This window comes from Hyaena hyaena, unplaced genomic scaffold (genome assembly GCF_003009895.1).
Source record: "Hyaena hyaena isolate Hyena2069 unplaced genomic scaffold, ASM300989v1 scaffold_37, whole genome shotgun sequence".
NCBI lineage: Eukaryota > Metazoa > Chordata > Mammalia > Carnivora > Hyaenidae > Hyaena > Hyaena hyaena.
Window position 1 is genome coordinate 2,688,610 of NW_024080669.1, and position 27,641 is coordinate 2,716,250.

The 27,641-nt window shown below is 55.8% G+C and overlaps 1 protein-coding gene across 1 annotated transcript; it reads left to right on the plus strand.

Moving 5' to 3' along the window:
• Nucleotides 1-351: 351 nt before the first annotated feature.
• TMPRSS13 (transmembrane serine protease 13) lies at nucleotides 352-27,641 on the plus strand. Its single transcript, XM_039229267.1, has 14 exons — nucleotides 352-372; nucleotides 11,094-11,298; nucleotides 12,288-12,392; nucleotides 14,765-14,803; nucleotides 14,899-15,021; nucleotides 15,936-16,065; nucleotides 17,882-17,974; nucleotides 18,982-19,025; nucleotides 20,327-20,489; nucleotides 21,318-21,490; nucleotides 24,587-24,685; nucleotides 26,486-26,628; nucleotides 26,783-26,935; nucleotides 27,615-27,641. The coding sequence occupies exons 1-14, from the start codon at nucleotides 352-354 to the stop codon at nucleotides 27,639-27,641; spliced, it is 1,518 nt and encodes a 505-aa protein (XP_039085198.1).

Sequence of the window (27,641 nt, forward strand, 5' to 3'; positions counted from 1 at the left end):
CAGAGCCCCCCCTCCGAAAGAAGCCTTCTGCAAACCCTTATTTCCTCATAGCTGACTCTGTGGGGGAAGTTTCAGGGGTAAAGCTAGCCTCACACTCCTGGTATTTGGTATTTGGTATTCGCTGAGTAACTGGGATGGCCTCGGAGGAGGAGAGGAGAGGGACAGGTCTGGCTAGTTCTGGGGTGTTGTTTATACTTGAGATTACCTCACAAGTCCCAACCCGCTTCCCCGCCCCACTGGGTGGGGGCTGGCCCTCAGCCTTCCAGCCCCCTTTTCCCCACATGCCCGGGACCAACATGGATCTTCCTGCGGCCATCAGCTGAGTCTGGCAGCCTCACCCCTCAGGAGACCATGGAAAGGGACGGCAGCCGGGTGAGTGTCCCTGGGCCTTGGGCCAGAACTTCCCGGTGCTGAGGAAGCAGGGATAGGGCTGGGAGGTAGGTGAGGCACTGTCACCTGTATGCCTCCGGTTTGGGGGAGATCGGGTGTGCCTCTTCTCATTTGAAGCTACTTGGGATTGAGACTGCTTGGCCTCCTTTTATCCTGGTTTCTAAGAGGGGCCCCTGGGAGGAGTGGATAGGATTTGGGATCTGCTCAGGAAGCACCACAGGGCTGTGCCTGAAGTTTGGGCTCCTCTTCTGTGGCCTGGGAGCACCCTGGCCGGGGCATTAAAGCTGTTAGATCATCACTTTTGCTGGTTTGAGAAGTCACTGAACCTTGGCATTCTAATGGGCTTTGGGGTTATCCTGGCCAACCCCCTCACTAGACTCCTAGGCCACCCTAGAATAAGTGATTTCAATGAATATTTTTTATACATTTTTTAAAAATGTTTTATTTATTTCTAGGAGAGAGAGAGAGACAGCGTGAGCAGGGGAGGGTCAGAGAGAGAGGGAGGGAGTGACAGACTCTGAAACAGGCTCCAGGCTCTGAGCTGTCAGCACAGAGCCCGACGTGGGGCTCGAACTCACGAACCGCGAGATCATGACCTAAGCGAAAGTCAGACGCTCAACCGACTAAGCCACCCAGGCGCCCCTTTGAATATTTAGTATCTTCAAGGAGATTTGTCAATATCCTGTGGTTACTTTCAGGCTTCATAATATTCATGCTTGGAAAGGGCTTCCTTACGTCTAACTATTTCTTTCTGCTACAACTCCAGCTCCTTACCTCTTCTTCTGTTCTTGTTGGTGGTAGAGAGCAGCTAGAGCGTCCTCTGGGGAAAAGCCAGTTATGTACACATGAAGGCGTCCAAAGATTTTGTTCAACTGTGCCTCAGCTTTCTTTTCTCGAGGGACATTCGTCTTGTGCTCTAATTTCTCCTTAGGACTTGCTTTCTACACCTCTCCACCTTTTTTGGCTCTTTACCGATGTAGTAGAATCGGAGACTCTGGGAAGGATGGGGCAGCTCTGGATTTGAGAAGGATCAGCTCAGCCTATGTTCTGGCTTATCGCTGACTTGTGGTTCGTTCTGAACCCCAGCTCTGTTTCTGCAACTTTTACCGTCACCATTTTCCCCATTCTTCCAGCCCCCTCTTGAATTTTCTTTCCCAGGCTTCCCTCTGGACCTCTGTATTGTTCTCCCTGGTTCCTGTCTCTACCTCGACAAGGTCATTTGGTCCCAGGCCTCTGGGCTCATTGGAGCCTCTTGTGAGCAGTAAGGGCAATGCATGGGGCAGAATGGAGTTTTGTCTGAGGTGTGGGGAAGGTGAACCCTCAGTTACAGCCACAGGGCATGTTTGTTGGTGACTTTCTGGAGGCCTGCATTTGATGATCCCTAAACACAGAGGACGAGAAGGGCTGCTTTGTCTGAACGATGGTAGGGCCAGTCCCTGGGCAGGGTGACAGAGGTGACATCTGCTTATAATGCTCATCTTTCCAGAGTTAGGGGCCAACATAGAAGGTCACCGGAGGGGTGCAGTGGCGGGGGCAGACTTTTCATTCCCAGTGGAAGAGGTGTTAAGTGGTATGGTAGCTGCCACGTTCATTCTGGGAGACTGTCCTAACGTACTTTGGAATGAAAGCATTGGACCACTATTCCCTTATTGAAAGTGCTTAAATTCACCTCCTTGTTTAGGGTAGAAACTCCAAGATAGTGAGCTTGAAGTGGGGGGGGGGGCGGGGGAGAGCTGCCCGGGTCTCTTAATCTTACCTGCAGCAGATTTCTTCAGAACAATTAGTTGAATAGGAGCAGACTGGGAGAAACTGGTTGTCTAAGTCCGTGCGTTCTCTCTGAGGGCTTCATCGCAGGGAGATGGACATGGTGCTTTTTGCCCTTCGGCTCCTTAAAGTAGTGAGGAAGCTGGTGGCCAATGGACGTGAGCCTGATGAAGTTCCTGTGCGTGTTGGTTGAGTCTTCAGGGGGACCTTGGACAGGAGATGGAGAAGGCTCGCAGCTTCTCTGTCTTCAGAGGAGACTGCATGGTGTGGACAGAAGACTGACCCATGTTTTGGTGGAGAATCACTTAACCTTTTTGTTTAAAAAAAATTTTTTTTTAATGTTTTATTTATTTCTAGGAGAGAGAGAGAGACAGCGTGAGCAGGGGAGGGTCAGAGAGAGAGGGAGTCACAGACTGAAACAGGCTCCAGGCTCTGAGCTGGCAGTCAGCACAGAGCCCGACGCGGGGCTCGAATCCACGAACCGCGAGATCATGACCCAAGCGAAAGTCGGACGCTTAACCGACTAAGCCACCCAGGCGCCCCTCACTTAACCTTTTTGTACCTCAGTTTCTTTGTCTGTAAAATGGAATAAAGATAGATTCTACTTCGAGGAGCTTTAGAATAATGACTTTCACCTATAAGGCTCTTTCTAAATAGCACCTGGCAGAGAGAGAGATTGAGATTCATAGAGTGTTCAGATTATCTTCCTCCATCATCTCCTAGGGGCTAGTCCTGACTCCCCTAACAATGTGGACAAATATCTCTTTTCCGTGCCTCAGTTTTCCCACCTACCAAAGAAGAGGGTTGAACAGAGTTCTTCCTCCCTCCCCCTGGCCCCTTTCTGGTTCCATGACAGTCTCTGGAATTATACAGAATGGGGTCAGAGGTATGCACACTGGATATGTGCATTTGTTCTTCAGCAGTAGTGTGTGTTTGTGTGTTTTTTTTTTTTTTTATCCAAAAGGCATCACCTTCTTAATGCTTACAGAAGTGCCATGCTTATTATAGAAAGACTAAATGGACCTGCTGATAAAGCAATAAGACATTGTAGATGGGTCTTCTTAAAATAGACCAGGTTCTCAATCAGTCCAAGACCACAGATGCCGTGGACTTGAGAGCTTGGACTTGGACCACCAGCTGGTGGTCCCAGGTCTAGTCCAGGATGAGGCACCCTCCCCTCAGGGGGCTGGGCAGGCTCCCAAGATGGAAGACCAATAGACTCCGGTCACCATACCTTCAACCCCATAGTGCAGGCTTCCCCAGGACCTTGGCACCTGCTCTTGGCGCCTCCAGGCATGCTGCCCTCACCCGAGACCTCTGCGACCCATGTTACCATTGGTGCTGAGCAGCCTTTCACCTGGCCCATCCCACCTGCTCCCTCCCCGCACCCCACCTTGTCCCTGTGACTTGGCAACTGTGAATGAGCATGTGTGGGAGTGTGTATATGGGGCTCCAGGTGGGGGTGCTGGGCGGGAAGTCCGACTGATGTAACAATGGCCACTTAGCTTAAGTGTCTTGTTTTGGCAAAACAGCTTCCTCTTGGAACAGCAGCGGCGGGTGGACTGTGCCCAGCCAGGCGGCCAGGGTGCTGCGGGGACGGGCAAGGGAAGCCAGCTCGGGGACCCAGGGCTTTGCCAGGATCTTGGCGGGACCACGTGGAGTGCGACTTCTCCGATAGGACCATCCGGGGAGCCGCTGTTAAGTACCAGCCCGGAACTGTGTCACCACCCCAGCATTGGCCTAGAAGGGACATGGGGGGAAACTGACGCAGCAAGTCCCTGGGCAATCAAATATTAGTTGCTTGGCAGTCGTGGGCCTTTGATGTTCTTTAAATCCCTTGATGAATGGACACATGCATGAATGAATAAACTAATGAATGGACAACGAGGTGTTCTGGTTCTGGTCTAACGGGGATCCCTGAGGCTTTTTCACGAGACATCGTAAATTAGAAGGAAATTTAGTGCTCAGCCAGGCCGGTCATTTTCAAGTTCTTTGTAGCCGCAGTCTCTTTTGTTCAAATGAAATGGTACGTGGAGCCCACTATACAAATTGCGAAGGGGACCGTCTCTGTTTGGAGTGGGGTGAAGGACTCCAAGCCCCTCCCTGCTGTGCAGGTCACCGGGACATTTCCTTGGAACCTCTAATGCCCTGGGAACAGTGCTTGAGAACAGTGGATTGTCCTCCCTTCATCGTATCGGTCGGGGAGCTGAGATTCCAAGACGGATGCCGCTGTCCTTCAGGTCATGCGGGGGTGGGAGCAGAGCAAGACTCCCCAGGGCCTCCCAGGCCTGGGCCAAGGGACGCCTCCACTCGGCTTCTTAGTCTGGAGCTCTGAGGGGAGCCTGTATTTGTGGGATTTCTCTGGGGTCGGGGAGAGGGGGCAGAGGGAGGGAGCCCTGTGTGCCTGGAGCTACAATGAAGCCTGGATTGAGCAGTAGGGTAGGGAAGAGGCATCATCCACCCCATCCCAATTCAGTCTAGCTCCTTGGAGACCAGTTCAGTCTACTCCAGTCCACAGTGGGATGGGTTCAGGCCTCCTGCGCCGTGGCCCAGGGGCTCCCCTGCTCCCAACAGGCAAGGGGGCCTTTTGGGGTCTGCGGAAAGGAGCTTCTGGTTTTTCCTGGTACCTTCTAGTGCCTCCCGTGGGGCCTGGGGCACCTCTCCCTGCCTAGCCCAAGCTGGGGGCCTGCCTATGCCCCCACTCTGAATATCCTTGATACTCACTGGGAGAGAGAAGCTGCCACAAGGGCCTCAGTCTGGTGAGGAGTCCTTCCCCACTGGGGCCTGGTAAGGGGCTGTGGGAGAGCACAGTGATGTGCAGCAGTCGAAGAACAGGACCCAGAAGGTTAGGGTTCGGGTCCCGTACCGCCTCTGCCTGGCTGTGTGACCTTAGACAAATCACGTTGCCTTTCTGGGCCTTCATCACCTGATCAGGAAGGTGATGCAGGCTGTATGAAGGGATGGCCCAGGGCTGAGGAGGGAGGCCCACCAGCTTGTGCTGGACTAGAACCGGCCCTGACGGACCTGCCCTTGGGTCACGTAGTCGTGTTATCGTTGCTGTCACCTGGGTGGACGTTCTTCAGGTCTCACAGGAGCCCTTTGCTAGGCTCTTCTCCCGGCCTGCCCTGGGCTCCGAGCGGCCCATGCTGCTTCTGGCCCAGGGTTCAGGCTGCTTCCTGTGGTTGGAGAACAGTCTCTGAGCAGAGTCCGGAGCTCCCTCTGTAGGGGCAGATGCAAAGCCAAGCAATCTGAACTAGGTGCCAGGGGCCCTGGGTCTTAGTGCCTCTTCTGCTGTAAGACATACCTAAGTGACTTTGGGGAGAGCACACAAATGTTTTAGGCCTCTACTTCCTTGACTATAAAATGGAAATAATAATCCTTATGGACTCCTGTTCAGGAAAGTGCTTGGAAAGGATCCCAGAGCTAGAGTGACTGCCCATCTCAGCCCTCTCCCTGGCCCATCGCTCGCTGCCTTCCCGTGGATCCCTGCTCCGCCTGCCTTCCAGCCAGGCCACCTCCTGCCCCCGCACGCCCCCAGGGGTCTGTTGTGAGTAGGGACCCCTGGGTGCTGCAGAGACACAGGCAGGTGGTAGCAGTGACTGTCTGGGGTACAGGCCTGGCTGTGCTACCAGGCTCACCGCTGTATTACCGCAGGGACTTATCTCAGCACCCTGGGCGGGGGGGTGGGGGGGTGGGGGGGGCGGGAGAAGGAGGGCCAGGAAAGAGTGACTGGCCATGCTCGGCCAGGGAAGTGGGGAAGTGGTCCAGAGTCAGCCATGCTCTGGCCTTGCCCTGTCCATCTGGCCACGTGCAGACTGAGGAGTCTCTCGGCCGCAGGCAGGTTGTGGGGGACCCTGCGTGGGCCATCTGCGTTCCATTCTGGGTCTTCTGCTCACCGGCAAAGGCCAGGGTTGAGCCGGTTCTGGTCCCGGCTCGGCCCCTTGTATCTTGGGCTTTGGGCGAGAAGTCTCCTCTCTCTCTGTCCCCCACCTATTCAACACATCTGCTCTGAGGGTGAGTCCAGGCCACCCGGAGGGAGGCTGGAATGTCAGCAGCTGCTCTCCAAGAATTGAGGAAAGGAAACGAGTTGCTGCTATAGTAGGTTAGACAGCAGGGAGAACTTCTAGCAGGGAGGGGAGCAGGCTGTGAAATGGGTACAGAAGGATGGCAGTGGAAGCTTCTATTCCAGTGGTCCCCGGAGCATCCTGGGGTCCCCGGAGCGTTCTCTTCCCCGCATCCTGTGATGGTTCAGGTTGATGTTCAGAGTCAGGGAGGGGGCGCAGGACAGCCTCACTATTGAAGGCTGCTTGCTTTTGGTTGAGGGACTGCCTGTCCATACTGCTGTCCCTGCTGGGGTTCATGGTTCCCCACATGGCAGCTCTCAGGTGGGGCTTGGGCTCAGGCCACTCTCGCCCTGGTCTTCGGGGCCCGAAACTGTACGTGTCTCCCAGCGGCTCTGATGCCAGAGGGCTTGCTCTACCGAGGCTAGGACCCCCAGCTCTTTCTTGCCTATTGCCCTGTGAACCCCCAACCCCCCCCACGCCTGCTCCCCGGCCCTGGGCAGGCTCTGTGCCAGCCTGAGGCTCAGAGTGAGCAGCTCCAGAGTCTGGCTGGGGACTACTCATCCCCTTCGGGACTGAGCCCAAGATGAGTCGCATTTTACACACCCCAGCTCTCTCTGGACCCCGAGAACAGGGACCCGTGGGGGTCTCCGGCCTAGACCCTTGCTTGCCTCTGGGCCTCTTCTCGTTGCTTCCTGTGCACCAGGGCCGCGGGGGGGCGCACTGGGACCGTGCAGGCGGAGCATTGGGGAGAGGGCTGAGCAAGGCTCGGGAGGTCCCCCCTCCTGCCCTTCTGGCTGCACCAGGCTTCCTGCTGTGCCTGCCCCGCCCCCACCCCGGCCAGCTACCCTTCTGGTCTAATTCCCTCCCCCAAGCCTTCCCACCATCTCCCTCTGGGCCCCCACCAGCTGTGGGCCCCTCTGTTCCTGCCATGGTGATGCGGTACCAGGACCAGGGCCACGGGGTCCTGATCAGGTGGGGACAACCCGAGCTCTTGAATGAGAATCAGAAGATTAGGATAAGTCCCTGCAAGCCCACCGATGAGTTCGGGGGCTTTGGGCATGCTCTCTAGTCCCCTGCTCCCGGCTTCATCCTGTGTTCATCGGGGATCGTGGCTCCTGCCCGGTTTGCTAGCAGACTGTGAGAATCACGCGGAAGAGTGTGGAAGCTTTTACACACTGTAAGCCTCAAGGAAGGGAAGGAAGTTCGTGGGGACACTCGTGATACTGTGGGTCTAGACTCTCCCAGCCCTTTCACTCACCTGAGATGTGAGTTTGGGCACATTCTTAACCTCTCTGGACCTCAGTTTCAAAATCTGCTAAATGGGGCTAACACTAACCGCTGTAAAGAGCTTTGATGAGGTCAAGATGGGATCCAGCTAAGCACCTAACGGGCTGCCACCTTGGTTGTGGCATGACACACATTTATAAACCAGGCTCTTTCATGTGTATCCTGTAGCGACTGAGGGAAAGGAGGCGAGATCAGTCCCATCTTACGTGTGTGGAGATAGACTGAAGTATTAACTTACTTGCCCAAAGCAGCCCATTCAGGAATGGACGCAGTCATGTTTGAACACAGAGTTTTCTATTTCAAGTCCATTGTCTTCACCAGACAAACACCCACTGTCACAGCTAATGGTCACCCAGTCCTTCCTTTACATAGGGCGTCTGTCACAACGATGCTATGAAGCAAGGTGATTGGCTCATCTTACGGTTATGGAATCTGAGGTACAAAGAGGTTAAGTCACTGGCCCAGAGTCGCCTGCTGGCGTGGAGAGTGCTTGATGACTGGCATCCCACCTCTTCCGTCCCCAGGCTCCACCAGGTCCTGGCAGGTGCAGCACCCACCCGTGATTCCTGCCAGAAAGTTCCACAAGGCTGAGATCACTGTGGAACCCCCAGACCCCACGGCCAGGCTCCCCACGGTGCTCCCAGCCCTGCCAAGGCCCAGGGCGCAGTCCTCAGGCCATGTCACAAATGCAGAATGTGCGTCCCTATACAGGTGCAGGGAAAAGGCTGTGTCGGGGGCTCTTGCTACCGACTCGAGAAGGCAGGGGATCTCAGACACACATGGGATTGGGGCGGAATCCTGACCGGGTGATTCTGGGTGGTCTGAGCTCTGAGCCTTGGTTTCCTCATCTGTCGAATAGGCTTCTAAAAACACCCAACCCTAGGGAACGGAGTGAGGACCTCATGAGACCACAGACATGGAAGTTTTTTGTAAATTGTAAAGTGCTATACACTGTAAACTATTATTTTTTTTTAATGTTTTTATTTATTTCTAGGAGAGAGAGAGAGAGAGACAGCTTGAGCAGGGGAGGGTCCGAGAGAGAGGGAGTCACAGACTGAAACAGGCTCCAGGCTCTGAGCTGGCAGTCAGCACAGAGCCCGACGCGGGGCTCGAACCCACGAACCGCGAGATCATGACCTAAGCGAAAGTCGGACGCTTAACCGACTAAGCCACCCAGGCGCCCCTGTAAACTATTATTTTATTATAACACATATGGGACTTGGCCTCCAAGGGTGGGGAAAGCTTATCGTGTGGGCAGAGCAGGGAGGGAAGCCCGGCCGGCCAGGTGAGCTGCCCAGTGCCAGGATCCCGGCAGGGGCTAAGGCTTAGGCCACTGCTGGTGGGAAGCACAGGGCTCCAAACAGCCTGGGTCTTAGAAGGGCCTTAGTCTGGCCTTTATCTCCCTAAGATGAGCTCCCGCCACCTGTCAGCCCTCTGGTCATGCCTCGTGGCTGTTAACGCTCATCCAGCCGGGTGCTGTGCGGGCCGACGCAAAGGCAGAGAGAAATGACCATTCCCTGCCCAGCCGCCCTGTGCCAGATACAGGCAAGAGATTTTCCATTTTATCTCATTGAGTCCTCGGCATTATTAGTCCTATTCTACAGATTAAGAAGAAGAAAGGTTAGGCGGCTTGCCTGAGGTCACATTGCTGGATGGGGGATGGAGACCCGGGTTGGCCTGCCTCCAAAGCCAATGCTGTCAGCTGACGCATGCTGTAGTTTCCAGACATCCTCACCCCGCGTGCACCCCAAGTCCTGTTCCCTGTGAAGCATCCAGGGGCTCACCTGTCTTCACTTTGTGGAAAAATCTAGTCCCCGAATCCGAGCTCTGGCTCAGCTGTGTTAGCAGCAGCTGCAGCTGACCTTCGGGCCCCTAAACACACACAGGTGTGTCCCTGCTCGGCTGGCTGGGCACCTGGGTCCGTGTGCATTTACCCACATCCATTAATTAATCCCAGTAAGTCCCTGAGATAATGGCTCCCAGTCCCTGCGGGCGGGAAGCCGAGTTTGGTCAGGGGCTCGAGATTCCTCCTTGAATTCATCTCGCAGCCTCAGAACAATGAGAGAGTGACCAAACCAGTTACCTCTGACTCTTAGAAAAGGGAGTTTAAAAACAAGCCCCCCATCTCCCCACAGTAGGGATGATGGTGTTGCCTTGGGCCGCTGTTCTAACAAGGAAGACTTTTTCTTAATTGGTTTGCTTACTACTGTCAGATGTTAAGTGCCGTGGCAGGTGAAGGATGTGAACAGCTGCCTGCGGTCCCCGGCCTGTCCCCTCTACACAGCCCTGCCCACTGTGCCCCCTGCGTGGCTGTGCTGCCCTAACTGTCCCTGCTGCTCCCGCCTTCCTGAGCAGCCCAGTCAGTGCTCAGCAGGACTTAGGACGAGGGGCAGGTGCGGCCCCTGGGCCAGGTCAATTCCCAGCTCCCCCCCACCCGCTGCCTCCGGGGAATTTCCAGAGGGGCCTTAAGAGGTAGAGATGGTGTAAGGGGCCAGAGGGAGGTGATGGGGACCGGGGGCCCTGGAGGACTGCTCACCAGCCCCCTCTTTGCTGTAGAGCACCCCAGAGGCTCCGCTTTCACGAACTGGCCCCTAAGATCAGCTGCTGTGCCGTCTGCCTCGTCCCTCCTCAAAGAGGCAGCAAAGCCTCGCGGTTGAGCTGGCCTCCGAGCCTGACTTTCTGGACACACGCTCTGCCCTGCTACTCTCCAGCGACGACAGCTTGATCACCTTTGCTTAGTCTCTCTGCTTCTGTGTCCCCTGTGCAAAAGTGGGGGGTGGTGACAGGGCTGTTCTGAGGATGAAGGGGGTACCTCGACCTAAGGCTTGGGAGCGGGTGAAGTCCTCTGTGCCCATCCGTTAGAGTGCCAGATCTAGGTGAACAAGCACTCCACCTGTAGCCGGGGGGGTTAAGGATCTTGTGCGAAAGGGGCGCACTCCTACCCCAGCCTACACCTTCTTCTGATTCTGCCTCCCCCCGTTTCCTTGGTGCATTGGTGAGTCGGCACCTGGGCGCGCACAACTGCATGCAGGTGCAGGGGCCTGAGCGCGAGGGAGTTCTAGGGTGCTGAGAAGGGTGGGGTTCAAGCCAGGCCAGGGCTTTTCTTTAAGCAAGTGCTTTCCACCCTTTCCAATGACAGCTCATAGTACGAACGGGGTTTTCTAAATCCAGCGCACACAAGGGAAAGGGAAAGGGGCAGGGTGTGGGCTCACAGAAGTGAAGAGGGGCCCAAAGGGGACCACATCTCCTTGACCGACTCTCAGAGTGAAGGTCTCTAGACACATGTAGCCAAAGCAGGGGCCCCCCGAGGCCCAAGCAGGTGGCCCACTGCCCTCTGCCCACACCGCAGGCCCCTGTGATGGGGAGAGAGTATAGGGAGCTGGGGAGAGCAGGCTTTGTGAACCTGCACTCCACCCTGAGACGCTCTCTTCTCAGATGCTTCCCTGCCAGGGGGTGGCGGGCAGTGGGGGTGGCTCATCCCCGGCCTCTTGCCCTGGGCTGTTTATCCCCTGGCTCAGCAGGGCTGATGGCTGGCCGGGTGGGTTCTCAGGGCAGCAGCCTGAGGGATGTCCTTCACTCTGTTTCCAGAATGCTTCCCCCGCACGGACGTCTCCAGCCCGGGCCTCCCCTTCCAGGTCAATATCCGGCAGGTCATCATCTGCCAGGTCAGCCTCCACGACCTCCTCTCCGACGAGAGTGTACCTTGTTAGAGCAACTCCAGTGGGGGCCGTGCCCATCCGGGCATCTCCTGCCAGGCCGGCGCCAGCCACCAGGGCCACCAGGGAGAGCCCAGGTAAGGAGTCCCGCACACTGCGGGAAAGGCAAGAGCTCAGGGAAGGAGTCGATGGGCACTCTCTGCACTTCCTCTGCCCCCCGGGCAGTGATGTGTGGGAAGGAGCGGGGAACAGCTGGGGGTGGGGGGGGGGCAGAAAGGAGCCATGACAGGCAAGCCTGAGACAGCAGAAAATTGGGGCCAGTGGGGTAGGGGAGAAGAACCGGGTCCAAAGAAGCAGCTGTAGCTTTGGGGGCTGAGCAGCGTGGGTCAGAGGACAGATCTGGAGAGCAAGGGTTCCAGTTCTTTCCTTAGGCTGCCCCATGGGTCTGCTGGGAGCCCAGGGTCCGCCTTGGAGCAGCGTCCTGATCACGGATCCATCTGTGGTCGAGGAGGAAAAGGAGAGATTCTGACCAGGCAGGTGCTCTCAACCCCCAGCTCTCCAAACTGGCTTCTATGACTCGGGTGCCGGCTGGAAGTCACAGCGGCCACATGGGCCTTGGGGCTGGCCCTGCCCATCCTTACGTTGCCCTCCTTCTGTCCTAGACTTCGGGATGTCCCCACTGGCGCAATACAAACTGGCTGGAGGAGTATCTCTCTCCCAGTCTCCCCTTCTCAAGGGTTGGGGAGGGGACACTGGGCGGGGGGGGTGGCCTCTGGAAACAGACACCCTTGACTTGAAACCTTTCGCTGCCATTCACTAGCCAAGGAACCCTGAGCAAGTTCTTTACCTTTTTGTGAACCTCCATTTCCCCGTGTATGAAATGAGCGTGGTAATGCCAAGCTCACACGGTGGCCGTGAGAATTAGATAAGCTCGCAGATGCCTGGCTGACCCGTAGTAGATGCTCAGTGAAGGGGAACCGCAGGAATCAGGTGAGGCGGTGCCATATTCTGAAGAACAGGGGTCCTAATGGGGCCCCTCCAGGGCCAGCCTGCTTCCTTCTCCCTCCTCCGCTGCACCGGACCTCCCCCAGCAGCCTTACCCTCCCCTGCTTCTGCCCCGTTCTAGGCGTCAGCTTGCCCAAGTTCACCTGGGAGGAGGGCCAGAAGCGGCTGCCTCTCATCGGATGTATCCTCCTCCTCATCGCCCTCGTGGTGTCGCTCATCGTCCTCTGTGAGTTTCACGGAGGGAGCAGGGGCGGGCTCTGGTCGTGGCAGGTTGGAGTGGGGTCCCCTGGGTGGGGGCAGGCCGCAGGGACACCCAGCGGGGAACACACGCTCGCCTGGCTTCCGTGCCCTCGCAGACACTCCCGCAAATGGCCTTGGACCCCCGTGCCCCCAGGCCCCTTTGAGGAAGCCGGGTGAAGGGGAACCGGGCGCAGGCCTCGCTGGTGCTGCTTCCTGGGCGTCTTGCCCGGCAGAGCGAACCACTCTGAGCTCGGTGTCTGCATCTTCCAACGGGATTGAATTCATTCAGTTCATCTGACTTACTGTGTGCCCTGTCAGCGCTCTTAGAGGCTTCACTGGGTTTCGAGGAATAAATGAGATAATGGCACAAAATCTAAAAATGCTAATTATTTTTTTAGAACTCAAAAAACAAAACAAAACAAAACCCAGAGTAGAGAAAGCCTCTCAGGCATTTTCAGACAATGGGATAAAGTGCTCAGGGGTTTACGCCTCCTTAACCGCCCCCTTCCCCCCCCCCCCACATTCCTTTCAGAAAAGAGATGGAGGACATGATCTAGAGCTCTCTGCCAGGGAGCCCGCCACGGGCCTAGCAGTGGGGGACCTTAGGAAGGAGCACACCCCACCCTCAGGGAGATGGCAGTCTTCCGAGGGACATGGCTGGAAATAATTAAGGTCAAAGGTGACCATTAGGAAGAGGTGACAGCTGTGTGGGCTGGGGCGGTAGAGGCCCCCTCACGAAGAGTCAGGTGATGGCCTGGAAGACGGGAGGGCACGTGGACAGGGGATCCGGGCAGGATAAGCAGCCGCAGGAAACGTTGGGGGCAGGTGGGCACAGTGGGCGCTGGGGGAAAGGGAAGGGCCCCACGTGGCCGGAGAGGAAAATAGCATCTGCGGACGTGGGGCCATCTGTTCGGTGCAGCTGGGCCCCCCTGCTGAGAGCCTTACATGCCAGGCTGGGGGCCAGGCTGTTGAAGAGGCAGCACCGCGTGGCGAGGAGCCGGCTGGACGGACACGCGGGCCAGTCCGGCTGCTCCAGGAAGGGGGCTAGGCAGGCAGTGTAGGGGGTGGTGTGCTGGTTAAGGGCACGGCCCCTCCCACCACAGCCTCCCGGCTCGGCCACTTAGCAGCTGTGGGACCACAGCAAATGAATTCACTTGGAGCCTCAGTGTCCCCACATGCCCGACAAGGTGGTGGCATCACTGTCACCATGCCCGTAAAGGTCTCGGCACAGCGCCTGCCCCGTGGTGTCCACGGGACGCTCCAGCCAGGACTTGCTGCCCTGCCTTCCTGCCCCTCCCCTCACGGGGCAGTCCTCTGAGAGGGGGGTGGCCCGTGAAGGGTGACGTGGCCTCCAAGGGTGGGCCCCCCGGATAGAGTTAGAGTCATGGTGTGGTTTCAGAACGTTTCCTGGAGTCCCCTGACTGTCAAGGTAGCCCTTCCACATGCGGCCCCACAGCGTTCAGAGGGGGGCTGACCAGGGTTCCCCGGAGCCTCGGTGCCCAGGGCGTGGGAGGCGGAAGACCCGGGGCTCAGAGAGGAGGGGCAAGTCCGAAACATTAGGTGCCATTGGTGCCTGGGTCTGGAAGGCGCAGACACACAAAGGTGACCTTCACCTTGGGAGATGGAGCGTGTGGTAGAAGGCCGGTGGGAGAAGCAGTGGGCGAGGCTGAGGCGTAGGCTGAGGCTGGGGGGCAGGGTGAGGAGTTAGACTCCAGTTTCTCGGGCATTCATGGGAAGCCGTCTCCAGTTGGGAGGGACGGGACTCCCAGTTTGGGAAGAGGTTGGTGTTGGAGACAGAGGGAGCCAGGAGGCTGATTTTCACACGTGGTTTGTGAAGCTTGTGCATTTGGGAATCAGCCACCTAGAGTTGCTCTTTGGGTGGAAAGACATTTAAAGGCATAAAGACAAGTAATGAGGCAAGAGCTGAGCAAAGGGGCCATCCCTTGTTTAGGGAAGAGGGAGGAGGCAGAAAATCCAGGAGCTCCTGGGACCAAAGGAATGGTCTTTGAGAAGACAGGGTGGCTAGTGATTGCCTGTATGGACTATAGACAGAAATGTGTCTGCCACGACCACAGAGCAGAGATGAAGGGATGTCAGAGGGGCCACACGTGGAGAGGGGTCTCTGGAATGCTGGAGGAGGCTTTCTCTGGGTGCCACTCTGGCCCACCTAGGGCATGGGAACTTCCAAAGCAGTTCCTGCCTCCATACCTCCCTCTCCCTCTGTCTCTCTCTTTGCCCCTCTCTCTTTCTCTCTCTCTCTCTTTGGGTGGCTGCTTGAGTCTGTCTGGTGCTACCCTGCTTGCAGGAGCTTTTCAGAGCATTCTGGAGCATTCCTGAGCGGCCTTTCTCTCCATACAGATGGGGGAAGAGAACCCCAGAGTCCAAGAGGGATTGCAGGTCGGTGTCTGAGAACCCCCAGGGCCTCGGGCTGCTTAGTGTCTGGTCTCCCCGGGGCTGGCAGTGACGCAGCTGTGTGTCTCACTGTTTTCCAGTCTACTTCTGGCGGGGCCACACGGGGATCAAGTACAAGGAGCCAGTGGAGAGCTGCCCCATCCATGCCATGCGCTGTGACGGGATCGTGGACTGTAAGCTGAGGAGTGACGAACTGGGCTGCGGTAAGGTCGCTGGGCACGAGTGTGTGTGCGAGAGCGTGTGTGTGCATGCTATTGTGTATGGGCTTGAATTGGAGGCAGTGGGCAGAGAGTCGGAGGACCTGGGTTCTCGTCACAGTAGACTAGGGTCTGAAACCCGGCTTTGAGTGCTGTGTGACCTGGGCAAGTCACTGACCTTCTCTGGGCTTCAGTTTCTTCATTTGTAAAATGAGTGAAATGGACAAGACTAGTGATTCTCAGAATCTGACCAACTCCCGAGTCTCAGACAAAATAGAGCTGCTCTGGCCAGAGGCAGGTGTGGGGTCCAGGGCCCCGTCCACATGCCCCTGCTCTTTGCCCAGCAGGTGACCCCTGGCTTGGCACCCCTGTGGTTTCATAAAGTCAGTTTGTAAACAGCTGGCCTCGATGAGCACAGAGAGCTCTTTCAGCGCTGATCCTCTGTGGTTTTTCGGTGTGTTGTCCTGCAGAGCCCCGAAGCAGGTGTCTGTGAGTGTGCGTCACCTGTGTGTTCATGCGTATCATTGCCTGTAACCATGTCTCCCTGTGACCAAACACGCAGTCCGATCAGAGACCTTTTACCCCTTGTCACTCTCTCGTTCGGGCATGTCATTGCCTCTTGAGGTGATGGCTCCTGGCAGTGCTTACGCCGTTTCCCAGCAATGGCCCCCTGGGTCCCGTTGCAAGGAGAGCTCTCTGCCCCACCAGCCCCTGGCCTGGCTCTGCCTTTACTGAGTGCCTTAGGCTTCTGAGCCCTGGCGAGTGATCATTCCCTCCTGGACGTGGCTCCCGGACGTTTCCCGGGCACCGGCCAGGATCCTTAGGACAGGAGCCTCTCAGAGCCTTGCTCAGGACGGTCCTCAGGAATCTGGAGCTTCCTGGGTACTGAGAGCCCGCCCTGCCCTTTTCTTGCCCGGCAGTGAGGTTTGACTGGAGCAAGTCTCTGCTTAAAGTCTACTCTGGATCCTCCCATCAGTGGCTTCCCATCTGCAGTGACAGCTGGAATGACTCCTACTCGGAGAAGACGTGCCAGCAGCTGGGTTTCGTGAGGTAACCCCCTCCCCACGGTCCTAGCTTCTGGGATGCCTCGGGCTCTTTGCAAGGGCCTCTTAGGCTCGATGTGAGAAACTCAGGTTAAAAAGACCCTTGAAGGGGCACTTGGGTGGCTCTGTCCATCAAGCGTCCAATTCTTGATTTTGGCTCTGGTCACCATCTCACGGTTTGTGAGTTTGAGCCCCGTGTGGGGCTCTGTCCTGACAGCGCAGAGCCTGCTTGGGATTCTCTCTCTCTCTCTCTCTCTCTCTCTCTCTCTCTGCCCCTTCCCCACGTGCTCAAATGCTCTCTCTCAAAGTAAATAAATATATATATTTTAAAAAGATAAGAAAAGAATTCTCGGGGGCCAGGGATGAGAGCACTAGCTCAGGACACTCTTGAGTTATGCAAAGAGACAGTGGCCCTGGAGGTAAGTACCACACGGGTAGCTGTGGTCAGGTAAAGTCTTCAGAATCTTTGGCTGTAAAGATTTCCAACCAAAGCTGATGCTCGTGGGTGGGGCGGGGAGTAGGGTTAGCACAGCCTTCCTGCTTGAGGGCTCCCCCATCCTTCCCTTACTTCTGGGCCGCATAGCCAACTCCATCCTCCCTCATGGGCTGCACTTTGGGAGTTCAGAAATGTGTGTGAGGTTATGGGGAGAAGGGCTTAGGATGTCACTGAGATCACTCTGCGGAAGAAGCACTTTGAGAACCGGGGCTCAGAGGCTGGGGCTTAGAACCTGTTCTCTGCCCTCGCTTCAGCCTCAGAGTTCTGATCGCGAGAGAGGGACCTAAGGGATCTGCCTGGAAGATAATAGTCATCTTTCATCATGGAGTCTAGAGACCTTATGCAAATCTGAGCCTCCCTCGGGCTTCAGTAGATAGTGGCGTTTATTCAAAGGATGTGATTGAGATTTTATATGTGCCAAAGACCAAGTGGCCCTCAGACAAGATCCCTGCCCTTAGGGAATCTCCGCTGTGGTGTGGGTGAGAGAGGCTCAAACCGATAACCATGACGCACTGTGACGTGTAATGATAAGGATACATGCGAAGCACTATATGGGCACGCAATAGGGAGGGGGCACCTGGCAGAGAGCAGGGAACAGAGGAGTCCCCGGGGAGAAGACCGGCTCGCACAGAAGGTGCATTCTCGTGCAAGGGGTATCGCATTCTAGAAATGCATGGAAGTGCCATACAGATAGGGATCCATGCATTACCCGCATCGGAATCACCTGGGGTGCTGGTTAAAATGCATCCCAACATCGGAATCTCTGGATTAGGATTTAGAACCTGCCTAACAGACGCCCCAAGGTGATTCCTATATACACTATAGTCTGAGGTCTCGTAAGCGACTACGAGGTTCTCAGACTGTAATGTACAAACCCCTCACGTGGGGATCTTTAAAATGCAGAGTACGGCTCAGCAGGTCCGGGGTACGGCTGCCGCTGGCCGTGGGTCACGGTTTGGCCAGAGAAGGGCCAGGTCAGTGTTTCTCGAGCTTGCATGTGCACCGACATCACCCGGAGAGCCTGTTAAAACACAGAGCCGAAGTTCCTGGTTCGGTAGGTCTGAGGTTCAGAGGACCCAAGAACGTGCATTTCTAACAAGTTCCCAGGTGGTGCGGATGCTGCTGTTTGGGAATGGACCGCACTTTGAAAACCACAGGGCTGGTGGGGACAGCGGTGGAATACGTGGGCAGGCTCTGAGTGTTTTTGGTCCTTAACTGCCTCTGGCCTCTCCCAGCAGGACTCTGATGCACGCAGGGGTGTGTGGGGGGGGACGGGGGCAGTCTGACTGAAGGGGGCTCATTCTTCTTTCCCTCCCCTCCCTTACAGTGCTTACCGGACGACCGAGGTGGCCCACAGGGATCTTGCTAGCAGCCTCTCAGTCTCCAAATACAACTCTACCCTCCAGGAAAGCCTCTACAGGTGCGGTGGGTGGGGGGCGGGTGTTGGGGGGGCAGGCTAGGATGCCTACCTGTGCGCAGGGAAATGGTGGAGCACTTTGAGTCAAGGAGCCCCTCTCTTTTGGCCATTCTCGGACCTAGCCGCCCGGAACCCGTGGTGAATGTCAGGAGCTTCCCAGAAACAGCCCTCATTTGCTACCTGCCTCCTGACTTAAAAGTCCTGATTGAAGCTTGGTGCAGAGAGCACCTCAAGGTCAGGGTGGCACAGAGTTTATCTGGTTGCCAGAGACTACGAGTGAACCTTGGGGCCACCAGCAGCCAGGTGTTTGAATCAGAAGCTTCTGCAGGGAGTGGGCATGGGGTGGGAAGGGAGAGACATCACTGGGGTGAGCAGAGGCGGGGGGGAGCAGCAGAAGAGGGAGTGCCAGGCGCATGTGGTCAGGGACGGGGAGACCCTGCTGGCCATCTGTCTTTATACTGTGGCTCCGCCCTTGTCTCCACCCCACTCCCGCTAAGTGGGAGGCTGGGGCATGTTCCACCAGCTAGCAGAGTTTACCCTGGGGAAGGGGAAGAAGAAACAGGACTCCCAGAGAAAAAGGGATGGGGAGGAGAGGGAAAGGAAGGAACGGATCAGCTGTACCCTGGATGCCTGCTTTGTGTAGGTGTTTTGTGCACTACATTGCCGGAGGAGCATTGAGGGACTGTCAGAGGGGGTCAGGCCACCTGTTCAGCTGTGGAAGATTGCTGGGACAATGAAGTCCTGAGTTCAAAGGACATAGATCTATTCAAGTGTGTGCAACCTACCAAAAGAAAACCAGGGGATGCGGACAAGAGTGGGGATGCTCTGCACGGAGCCATCCCCGTTCCTGGAGAAAGCACTGGAAGGGTCTGGCTCTCTGGGAGGGAGATCAGAATCTCTCATTATGCAAAAGAAATGGGATAGGAACTTAGAAAGGGTCCAGCAGGGAAGGCTTCCTGGAAGAGGTGTTCAATGTGCCCTTTTCACATCTTCTGCATCTCTTCCTGCAGGTCTGAATGCCCTTCCCAGCGGTATGTCTCTCTCCAGTGTTCCCGTAAGAAGATGCTCTTCCTCCTGGACGGTGGCCTGTGTGGGGTGGGAGTCAGGGAGCAGAGGGGTGGGACCTCTCTAGGGGAGATGGTCAGCCCTGGGGGTCCAAGCCAGGAAGATGGTCTTAACTAGCAGGCCTGCTTCAGGGCTGGGGGCCCTGTAAGGCACTGGGACAGTCTCAGGGTAGCATTTTCCCTGTCTCCTGACTCTGCTCAGCTCAGAAACCTTGTTTATACCAGGGATGAACAACAAATCTCATGGATTTGAGGTGATGGGAAGGACTGAGAGAGCCAATCTGGACCAGCTTAAAGCTCCCATATCAACAGATGCAGAACGAGATCTAGGGCCAATGTTTGCTGAGTACCTTCTATGCATAAGGCACTGTGCTCTTGATAAACACAGTTGTATGTGATTCTCACGGGGCAGATGCGATTACTGTCCACTTACTGATAAGGGGCTGAAATGTGTGCCTTGGTTGGTTTCAGACCCGACGGTAGGTAGGGAGCCAGAATCCAACCTCGGGTCTGACCCCAAATCCCAAGCTGTTAACCAGCCCACAGTGCTGTGCTCTCTGCGATGACCCAGGGAGGGGAGCTCCCCAGAGCAGGCAGGCACGGGACTACACAGTGCCCACCCCCTCAGATCGCTGCTCCTTCTTCACTCTGTCCTCTTTCAAAGAAAAAAAGGACCCATGTCTGAGCAAACTCTGAGGGCTCTCCTCCTTGTCCACAATTTTGGGCGCAGGATTCACTCCAGAGCGTGCTTGGAAATGTTCCCTTGGGGTACATGCAGGGTCCCCAGTAGCCCTAAATGACCCGCTGGGGAACCCTGTGGCCCCAGATGCACCTGCACATCAGGGAAAGTTCATCTCTCCTTTGTTCGGAAATGGTAGAGGTCCCCGTCACCGTGCCCATCAGTTCAGGGCCCTGTCAGACTTGGTGTGCTTCCCTGCACTCCTGGTGGCAGCCCTGGGGTTCACCACCATGACCTTGATGCTTGGCACACTGCTCAAAGCTTCAGGCACTTAGTGAGCACTTGTGAAGTTAAGGAAAGAGTGACTGCGTGGCAGGAAAGAGGAACCCGCCTAGGATGGAACTTCCTGCCAGGTGATCCCAGAAATCTAACCTCTGGCTCTGCTTTGGCAGGAAACGGCCAAGCCAGCTCAGATTCAGTGAGCTGAGCAGTGTCGTGGGTGGGTGGGTGCCCTCAGGATGGGGCTGCCTCAGCCTGCCCTGGACCCAGGGAGCACAACGGTGGCTCTGAGAGCTGCAGAGGTCACGGTTCGTCTCTTCTGCTTCTCCCCAGACTGTGGACTGAGGGCCATGACCGGGCGGATCGTGGGAGGGGCGCTGGCCCCGGAGAGCAAGTGGCCTTGGCAAGTTAGTCTGCACTATGGCACCACGCACATCTGTGGGGGGACGCTGATTGACGCCCAGTGGGTGCTCACCGCTGCTCACTGCTTCTTTGTGTAAGTGCCCGAGGGTCGGGTGATCACCCTGGGTTGGGAATCACTAGGAAGGACCAATGGCAGACTGAGAGGGGCTTGGGTTGTGACCCCGGCCCCCCCCCCCCGAGGGCCGGGTGGCACTGGTGTGGCCGAGGCCATGATCTAATGATCTGCCGTTGCGATTTGGTCCTGGGAGTGTGAGTTGGGGCTGCTAGTTCCGAGCTAGGCCCATGATGAGAGAGTGACCTTGCTGACCCCGAGGGAGGGTGAGGCGGACAGATGAAAGGGCTTGGGGGGCCTGCCCCTGAAGAGGCCTCCACTTCCTGCAACAGGAACTTACAGGAGGGGAGCCCGAGGAATCGAGAACGCCGACCCGGGACTTGAGGGGTGGGGATCGCAGGGAGGGTAGAGCGGTCAGCTTCTGTCACCAGTCAGGCTCATCCCTCTGAGCCTGTGAGCAGGAAAGGGCTCTGAGGACGAGGCCGGGAGGGCACTCGCTTTCTCAGTCGTGAGTCAGTCTTCGGCACGTCCGCTTGTGCCATCTAAAGCTCCATTTCTGCCAAGATGCGCCCTGTCCACCATGTAGGGAACCCGGTGGCGCAACGAGGAGGCAGTTGGGGGTGAACGCTCAGCGGTTGTGCCCGTGCACTCTCCTTCATTCTTGGGAGGTGCAGGGTGCCCAGTTCACCATGGGCTGTGGAGACAGGATTGGCTCGGAGCCCAGGGCTGGGGCAGAGGGCTCCCTTTAGAGTCATTCCCTCCATCCCCCTGCCTGTAAGCTGGCTCCCTGTGTGCAGCGGATGCTGCCACCAGGCCCCACCAGCCCCCGCTCTCTTGTGGCTCCCGCAGGACCCGGGAGAAGATCCTGGAAGGCTGGAAGGTCTACGCGGGGACCAGCAACCTGCTGCAGCTGCCTGAGGCGGCCTCCATCTCCCAGATCATCATCAACGGCAACTACACGGACGAGGAGGATGACTATGACATCGCCCTCATGCGGCTCTCCAAGCCCTTGACCTTGTCCGGTGAGTGAATCAACTCCTGGCGCACCCACCCCGGCTCCTCCAGGCCACCCGGAAGCCCCAGCCCGGCTGCATCCGTACACCCCTCTTGGGGGGTTCCAGACCCTCCGCACAGTGGCAGTCAAAGGCTCTTTGGGATCATTTGATGGGACGCCCCTACTTTACCATGGAGGAAACTGAGGCCCAGAGGCTAGAAATAAGGTTGCCCCAAATGATGCATCTCGCATTGCAAGTTGGTGACGGAGACAAGGCTCAGATACTGGTCTCCATCAGTGTAAACAGACTGAATTGTTTCATGTGTATTTCTTGAGCACCTACCAGGGGCTGGGCGCCGTGGTAGGCGTTTCACGTCTGCGGTATCGTTTTACATCTGCGGTAACACTCGACTCTTCAAAACCGATCCTGTAGAGCAGGTACTATTATAAGCTTCGGTTTACATTTGAGAAGATGGAGCTTTAGAGAGCGAAAATTACCCAAGGCAATGAAGCAGTAAGTGGCCGCTCCAGGACAGGACCCAGGGGGGATCCCCCCCTCTTGAGCAATGCTCTTTGCTCTGGGCTCTCTGCTGGCTAATTGCTATCACTGCAGTTGAGAACACATTCCACAAGTGGGTTGCCGTGAGGTTGACTGTAGGAGGGAAAGGCTAGGGGAGTTGTTCGTTCATTAATGCACTCACTCATTTGTGAACTTACTCAGGACTTAATGTGTGTCTGGTGCTATGTACCAGGCTTCTCCATTGCAATTGCAAATAGGACAATGGGTGACCCCCACAGACAGTCCCTAGAGGTCATTGATATGATGGTGAGGACAGCTGGCACAGGTGGGGCTTCCCTGAACGATAGCTGAGTGCACCAGGCTTTCCAGAAACCTTGGAGGGCTCTCTGGTTAGTCCAGTCTCTGGTTTCTCCTGCTCTGAGCCTGTGAGTTGGTCTTTCTTGGCACATTAATTACAGAGGTGGTATCGGTCATGACTCAGACACCGGGTCATCACAGTGGAGTGAGGAGGAGGAAACCAGGGCAGACCTCTATGGGGTGGGGCCGGTCCAGAGCCACGCCCACCCGAGCAACTCCCACTCAGAGCCACGCCCACCAGCGGGCGTACAGTCTCTGCCCCCTTCCTGTCCACCAGCCTGGTTAGTGGAGCCCAGGGACTTCGAGGTGAGGGGCACTCCACTACCCCTGCCCTGCCCCTCATGCCCTCCCCAAAGGGGGCGATCGGTCTACAGGACCAAAATTGGACTTTCCAGTCTTGCCAAACCCAGACTCCATTTGGCTAACCATCCAGATCTCCAACCACCTCAAGCCCCCTTAATGTTATTTGGAATTCCAAATCAAATTAAGTAATTTGTAAAACCAAATGAAAGGTATTATAATATTGCACGTGCTTTTCAGACCATGGCAGCCCCTCTCCGGACTCTGATAGGCCCCTGGGCAGGAAGCACATGCGTCATCTGAGTCTCACAGCTTAGATTTATGTAGTCCTCTGGTCAGACCATGTGCCCTGATTTTTGATTTAGAAATCAGGCAGATTTTCTTAAACTCCTTCGGCAGGCCTACCACTTTGAATTTATAGTACTGGGGGCGCCTGGGTGGCTCAGTTGGTTGAGTGAGCGACTTCGGCTCAGGTCATGATCTCCCAGGGTGTGAGTTTGAGCCCCATATTGGACTCTGTGCTGACAGCTCAGAGCCCGGAGCCTGCTTTGGATTCTGTGTCTCCCTCTGTCTCCCTGGCTCTCCTCCACTTGCGCTCTGTCTCTCTCCGTCTCTCAAAGATAAATAAATGTAAAAAAAAATTACAGAAAAATGAAGTCCTAGTACTATTGGCAAAATCTCAGGAAAACTCACTGATACATGTAATCCCTCCATAAAAATGAGTGGAATATATAACAGTGTCACATGTTTTTAAGACCCTACATCTTAAAAATGAGCATATTTTAAGAAACTGTGTTTTGCTTTTTTTGGTTAATAATTGATGCCATTCCCTCATTTATTTAATTTTTTTTTAAATGTTTATTTTTGAGAGAGAGAGGGACAGAACGTGAGTGAGGAGGAGCAGAGAGAGAGGGAGACCCAGAATCCGGAGCAGTCTCCAGAGCGCGATGCGGGGCTCAAACTCCCAAACCACAAGATCATGACCTCAGCCAAAGTCAGACGCTCAACCGACTGAGCCACCCAGGCGACCCCTCCCCCTTTTTATTAACCCTCATTTATTTTTTGTTTGTTTACTCTCCAGCAGAGAAATGTGTTAGGCACCAAAACTAAAGCCCATTTTATGGAAGAATCTAGCATTGATTCTCGCTCCTGCCCTCCCTTCCTCTGTGTCTGTCCTTCCTTTCTTCCTTGCTCTGTTTGTTGAGCACGTTGCATGTGTCGGGCACTGTTTTAGCAGGAAGCTGCAGTGAGCGTAACAAATGGTTAGGGACACTGCAAGCATTCTATCACCTGAGAATTTCCTCTTGCAAATTGGGGTTTGGTGGTCCATGCGCTGGTCTGTCTAAGGGTGCCGGTCCTCAGAGAAAGCTTGTGAAGTGATCTTCAACGGCACCTTCTAGATGTTTCTGAGCACGGGAGCAAGTGAGCAGTGGTTTTGTGATCTGTGCCTCTAGGGATGTGCTCTTCCCACCTGGAGAGGTTGTCTGAGCTGTGGGGGGTGGGGGGCGGGTGCCTCAGGCCCTGGCCAAACCGTGGGTGCTGTCCCCAGACCAGGCTGGACACATGGCTGAGATGCCATGGTGATAATGCCTGGGACTTAGCCTGCGGCTGCTCTTGGCTCCAATGGACGGGCACGAAGGGGGTCCCACCAGGAAAGCCACTCTTAGGAGGCAGAGATGTGTGGCTGCCTGGGATCGGCTTGGCACAGGGGAACTTCCAAGGGATAAGCTTCTGCCCACATGGCACACACTGAAATCAGAATGCTCGAAGGACTCTGACAGTGCCCAGAAGGCTGGAGGGTCAAGATACAGTGACTGAGTTTCTTCAAGGTCCCGGAAGATTCGGAACCGGTCTGGGGGCGAGGAGGGACTCCTGTCCCTTTGAAATACCATCCTGCCCAGATCTCTAGGCTTGTCCCTGCCCTGATGTCTTGAGATCTCATTGCAGCTCATGTCCACCCTGCCTGCCTCCCTATGCACGGACAGACCTTCAGCCTCAATGAGACCTGCTGGATCACAGGCTTTGGGAAGACCAAGGAGACAGATGGTGAGGGGGCAGAGAGGCTGGGCTGTATGTGTGTGTGTGTGTGTGTGTGTGTGTGTACGTGTGCGTCTGTACGGAGTGTAGGGGGGGTGATGTGCCGGGGTATACAGAGGAGGGCCTAGCTAGGTGAGGGTTGTATGTGTTCACCTCACCCCCACACATGGCAGACCACCTACTAGCACAGAATAGAAACTTTTAATCTTGCGATGTCCACCCTTGACCCAATCTCTTCCATTGAAAAAACTCTTCCATTGAAAAAGCCCCCATTAAATTGAAATTTTTCTGAATTTCTTTTTAAAAGTGAAAAAAAAAAAGTTTGTCTTGGCCTAGGCAGCGTTACTCAACCAAAAGAAAAAGTGCCACGTGTACAAGTGAAAAAAATCCCAGCTGTTGACACAGGCTTCACTAATGTCAGCTACTTTTACATACAGCTATGTAAGTGCAGAAAGCTTTCCTATACGTACACACAACATGTGTTTATACACAGGTCTGTACATAAGGGCCCGTATATTTATTTCCTCAGAACCCTTAGATGCCACCTCCCAGTGAGGACACCAACGCTTCATTCACATATCTCACAAGGGAAGAAAGACTATTTCCAGGATTGACCGCACTGCACAGCCTGTATTCAGACCGTGTAGGCTCCACTTGATTGGTTAAGATCCTTCCATTGATGCAGACCGCACCAGGTGCCTGCATCCCCTAAACAGCTTCCCACAGAGCGTTCGAAAGTGAAAGCCCGTAAACCAACCCAAGATGGATGTGTATATCCCCGAGTATATGTCAGAGCAGTTGGTATGACGGTGTCCTCCAGCCAAGACCACCTGGAAACCGTCTGTAGTTGTGAACACATTGGATTCATTGCTCATCGCACGGAGGGGGGACATAGATCGCGGAGAACCGTGCAAGTCACACTAATAGTGCTAGAAAGGACGTATTGTAGGAGCTGGGTGGTTGGTAATGGAGGTTCAAAGAATCCAAGAAATAGAGCATTTCTCTAGATTGGAAGCTTTCAGGAAGCAGGGATAATTCCGTGATTGGGTATCTTAATAATCTCATCTAAGAGCTAAGGATAAACTGAGTCTAAAGCTCTCATCGGTGAAGAGGCCGTAGCCACTCCCATTGGCTGAGAGAGGGGATATTTGGTCTTTTTGTGGCTTGCACCGTAACCTCCCTTGTTTTCGTTTATCCTCCAACAAGAGTGTGAAGTGGCCTTGTTTGGCCACGCTTCCCCACCGTCACAGACAGAGTGGCCTTGTCTGATGTTGGTTCTGTGCGATTGGTTACGTTTGGCCCGAGCACACCTGGCTGGCCCCGCTGTTAGACTCTGGCCAGCTGCCAGAGGCATGGCCACTTGTCCCTTGCTCAGCGCGATGGGGCGGTGACTGGCCTGGGAGCAGCCTTGTTCTGATCTCAGCTCCGGAACTGACCAGCGGTATGACTGTGGGCGAGTCACAGCATCGGCCACGAGTTTCTCCAATTGTGAATGGATTAATTGCACCTCTTCAGGGCACATAGTTACTGAAAAACAAATGAAAGGGTGTATTTGGCCGTGCTTTGAGTACAGAAAAGCAGTGTACAGCCTGCAGGCATCCTGATGGGCTGAGTTTGAATGTGTACACACGTGTGTGTCCTTATGTTGTAGGTGCGTGGGAGTGTGTGTGTGCTGGCTGGCCAGCCATGGGAATGGTACCCTCCACTCCCAGGAAGCTGGGAGTCTGGCTGGGTGGCTGAAAGGCCGTGAAGCTGTCCAAAGTCTCACTCCTTCCCATCTTCTCTTTCCTCGACTCCACTTCACTGAAGAGAAGACATCGCCCTTCCTCCGAGAGGTGCAGGTCAACCTCATTGACTTTAAGAAATGCAATGACTTCTTGGTCTATGACAGTTACCTCACCCCAAGGATGATGTGTGCTGGGGACCTTCGGGGAGGCAGAGACTCCTGCCAGGTGAGGCCGCTTTGGGGTGGGTCTCAGTTCCTGAGAGCCAGGGGGCCTGGGGAGTGCTGGGGTGTTGGGTTTGGAGCGAGAATCAGGCGCCCGCTGTTTCTTGCTTAAGGACCACCTCCCCCACCCCATTGATATGTGTGCTCCCCGACCCTAGGGAGACAGCGGGGGGCCCCTGGTCTGTGAGCAGAACAGCCGCTGGTACCTGGCGGGAGTCACTAGCTGGGGCACGGGCTGTGGCCAGAGGAACAAGCCCGGTGTGTACACCAAAGTGACGGAAGTCCTCCCCTGGATCTACAGCAAGATGGAGGTGAGAGCCTGCAGGGGCCACTGCGCGGGGCAGGCTGGGAGCTCCCAAAGGTGGGGTGCCTGCAAGAGGGCCCGGGCTTTCCCCAGGGGCTCGGCGGAGGTCCCCCCACCCCCTCGTGCTTGTGGTGTGAAGACTGGGACGGGGCAAGAGTCGAACGGTAGGCCACCCCCAGCTGCCCGAGTCTCTCTCCTTCCAGTTCTTTCCTCTGAAGGCTTGAAAAAGGGCGGGCCCAGGCTGGCTGCCGGCCCCGGTAGCGCCGTCCTGTCCCCGGGATGGCCAAGGAGTGAGTTCACACAGCCCATCGGCGCGGTGTGTGCAGATGGCCTCCCTCCTTGGCAGGAAGTTAGCCTCATGGAGATTTGGGGTGTGGGGATTCACCCCTGCCTTGCTGCCCCCGTTCAGCCTCTACCTTCCCTGAGCCTCCCATCTTGGCTGTAAAGCAGGAGGTCCACGCTCCCCTCTCCTTCCTGTGCCAGAGCGAGGGCAGAACGGCACAGAGAGCTCTGTGGCCGCTCTGGAAATGCAGTCTGGTGGGTCTCTCTGCTCCCATGGTTCCCCGTTGTCTCTGAGGAGCAGTGCCCAGTGACAGCTGGACTGGATTTTAGGCTCTGGGCCCCCACCCTCGGCATCTGTATTCCTGGCCCACCCTCACCCTGTTCTCCCTCGTTCTCTTCCTCAGAGTGAAGTGCGCTTCCGGAAATCCTAG

What these genes read in the sequence shown, in the direction of transcription:
- TMPRSS13 (XM_039229267.1), top strand. Translation starts at nt 352, where the DNA reads ATGGAAAGGGACGGCAGCCGG. An exon ending in GGCCACCAGGGAGAGCCCAG is followed by an intron (nt 11,299 to 12,287) that starts GTAAGGAGTCCC and finishes GCCCCGTTCTAG; the next exon opens with GCGTCAGCTTGCCCAAGTTC. An exon ending in CAAGCCCTTGACCTTGTCCG is followed by an intron (nt 21,491 to 24,586) that starts GTGAGTGAATCA and finishes ATCTCATTGCAG; the next exon opens with CTCATGTCCACCCTGCCTGC.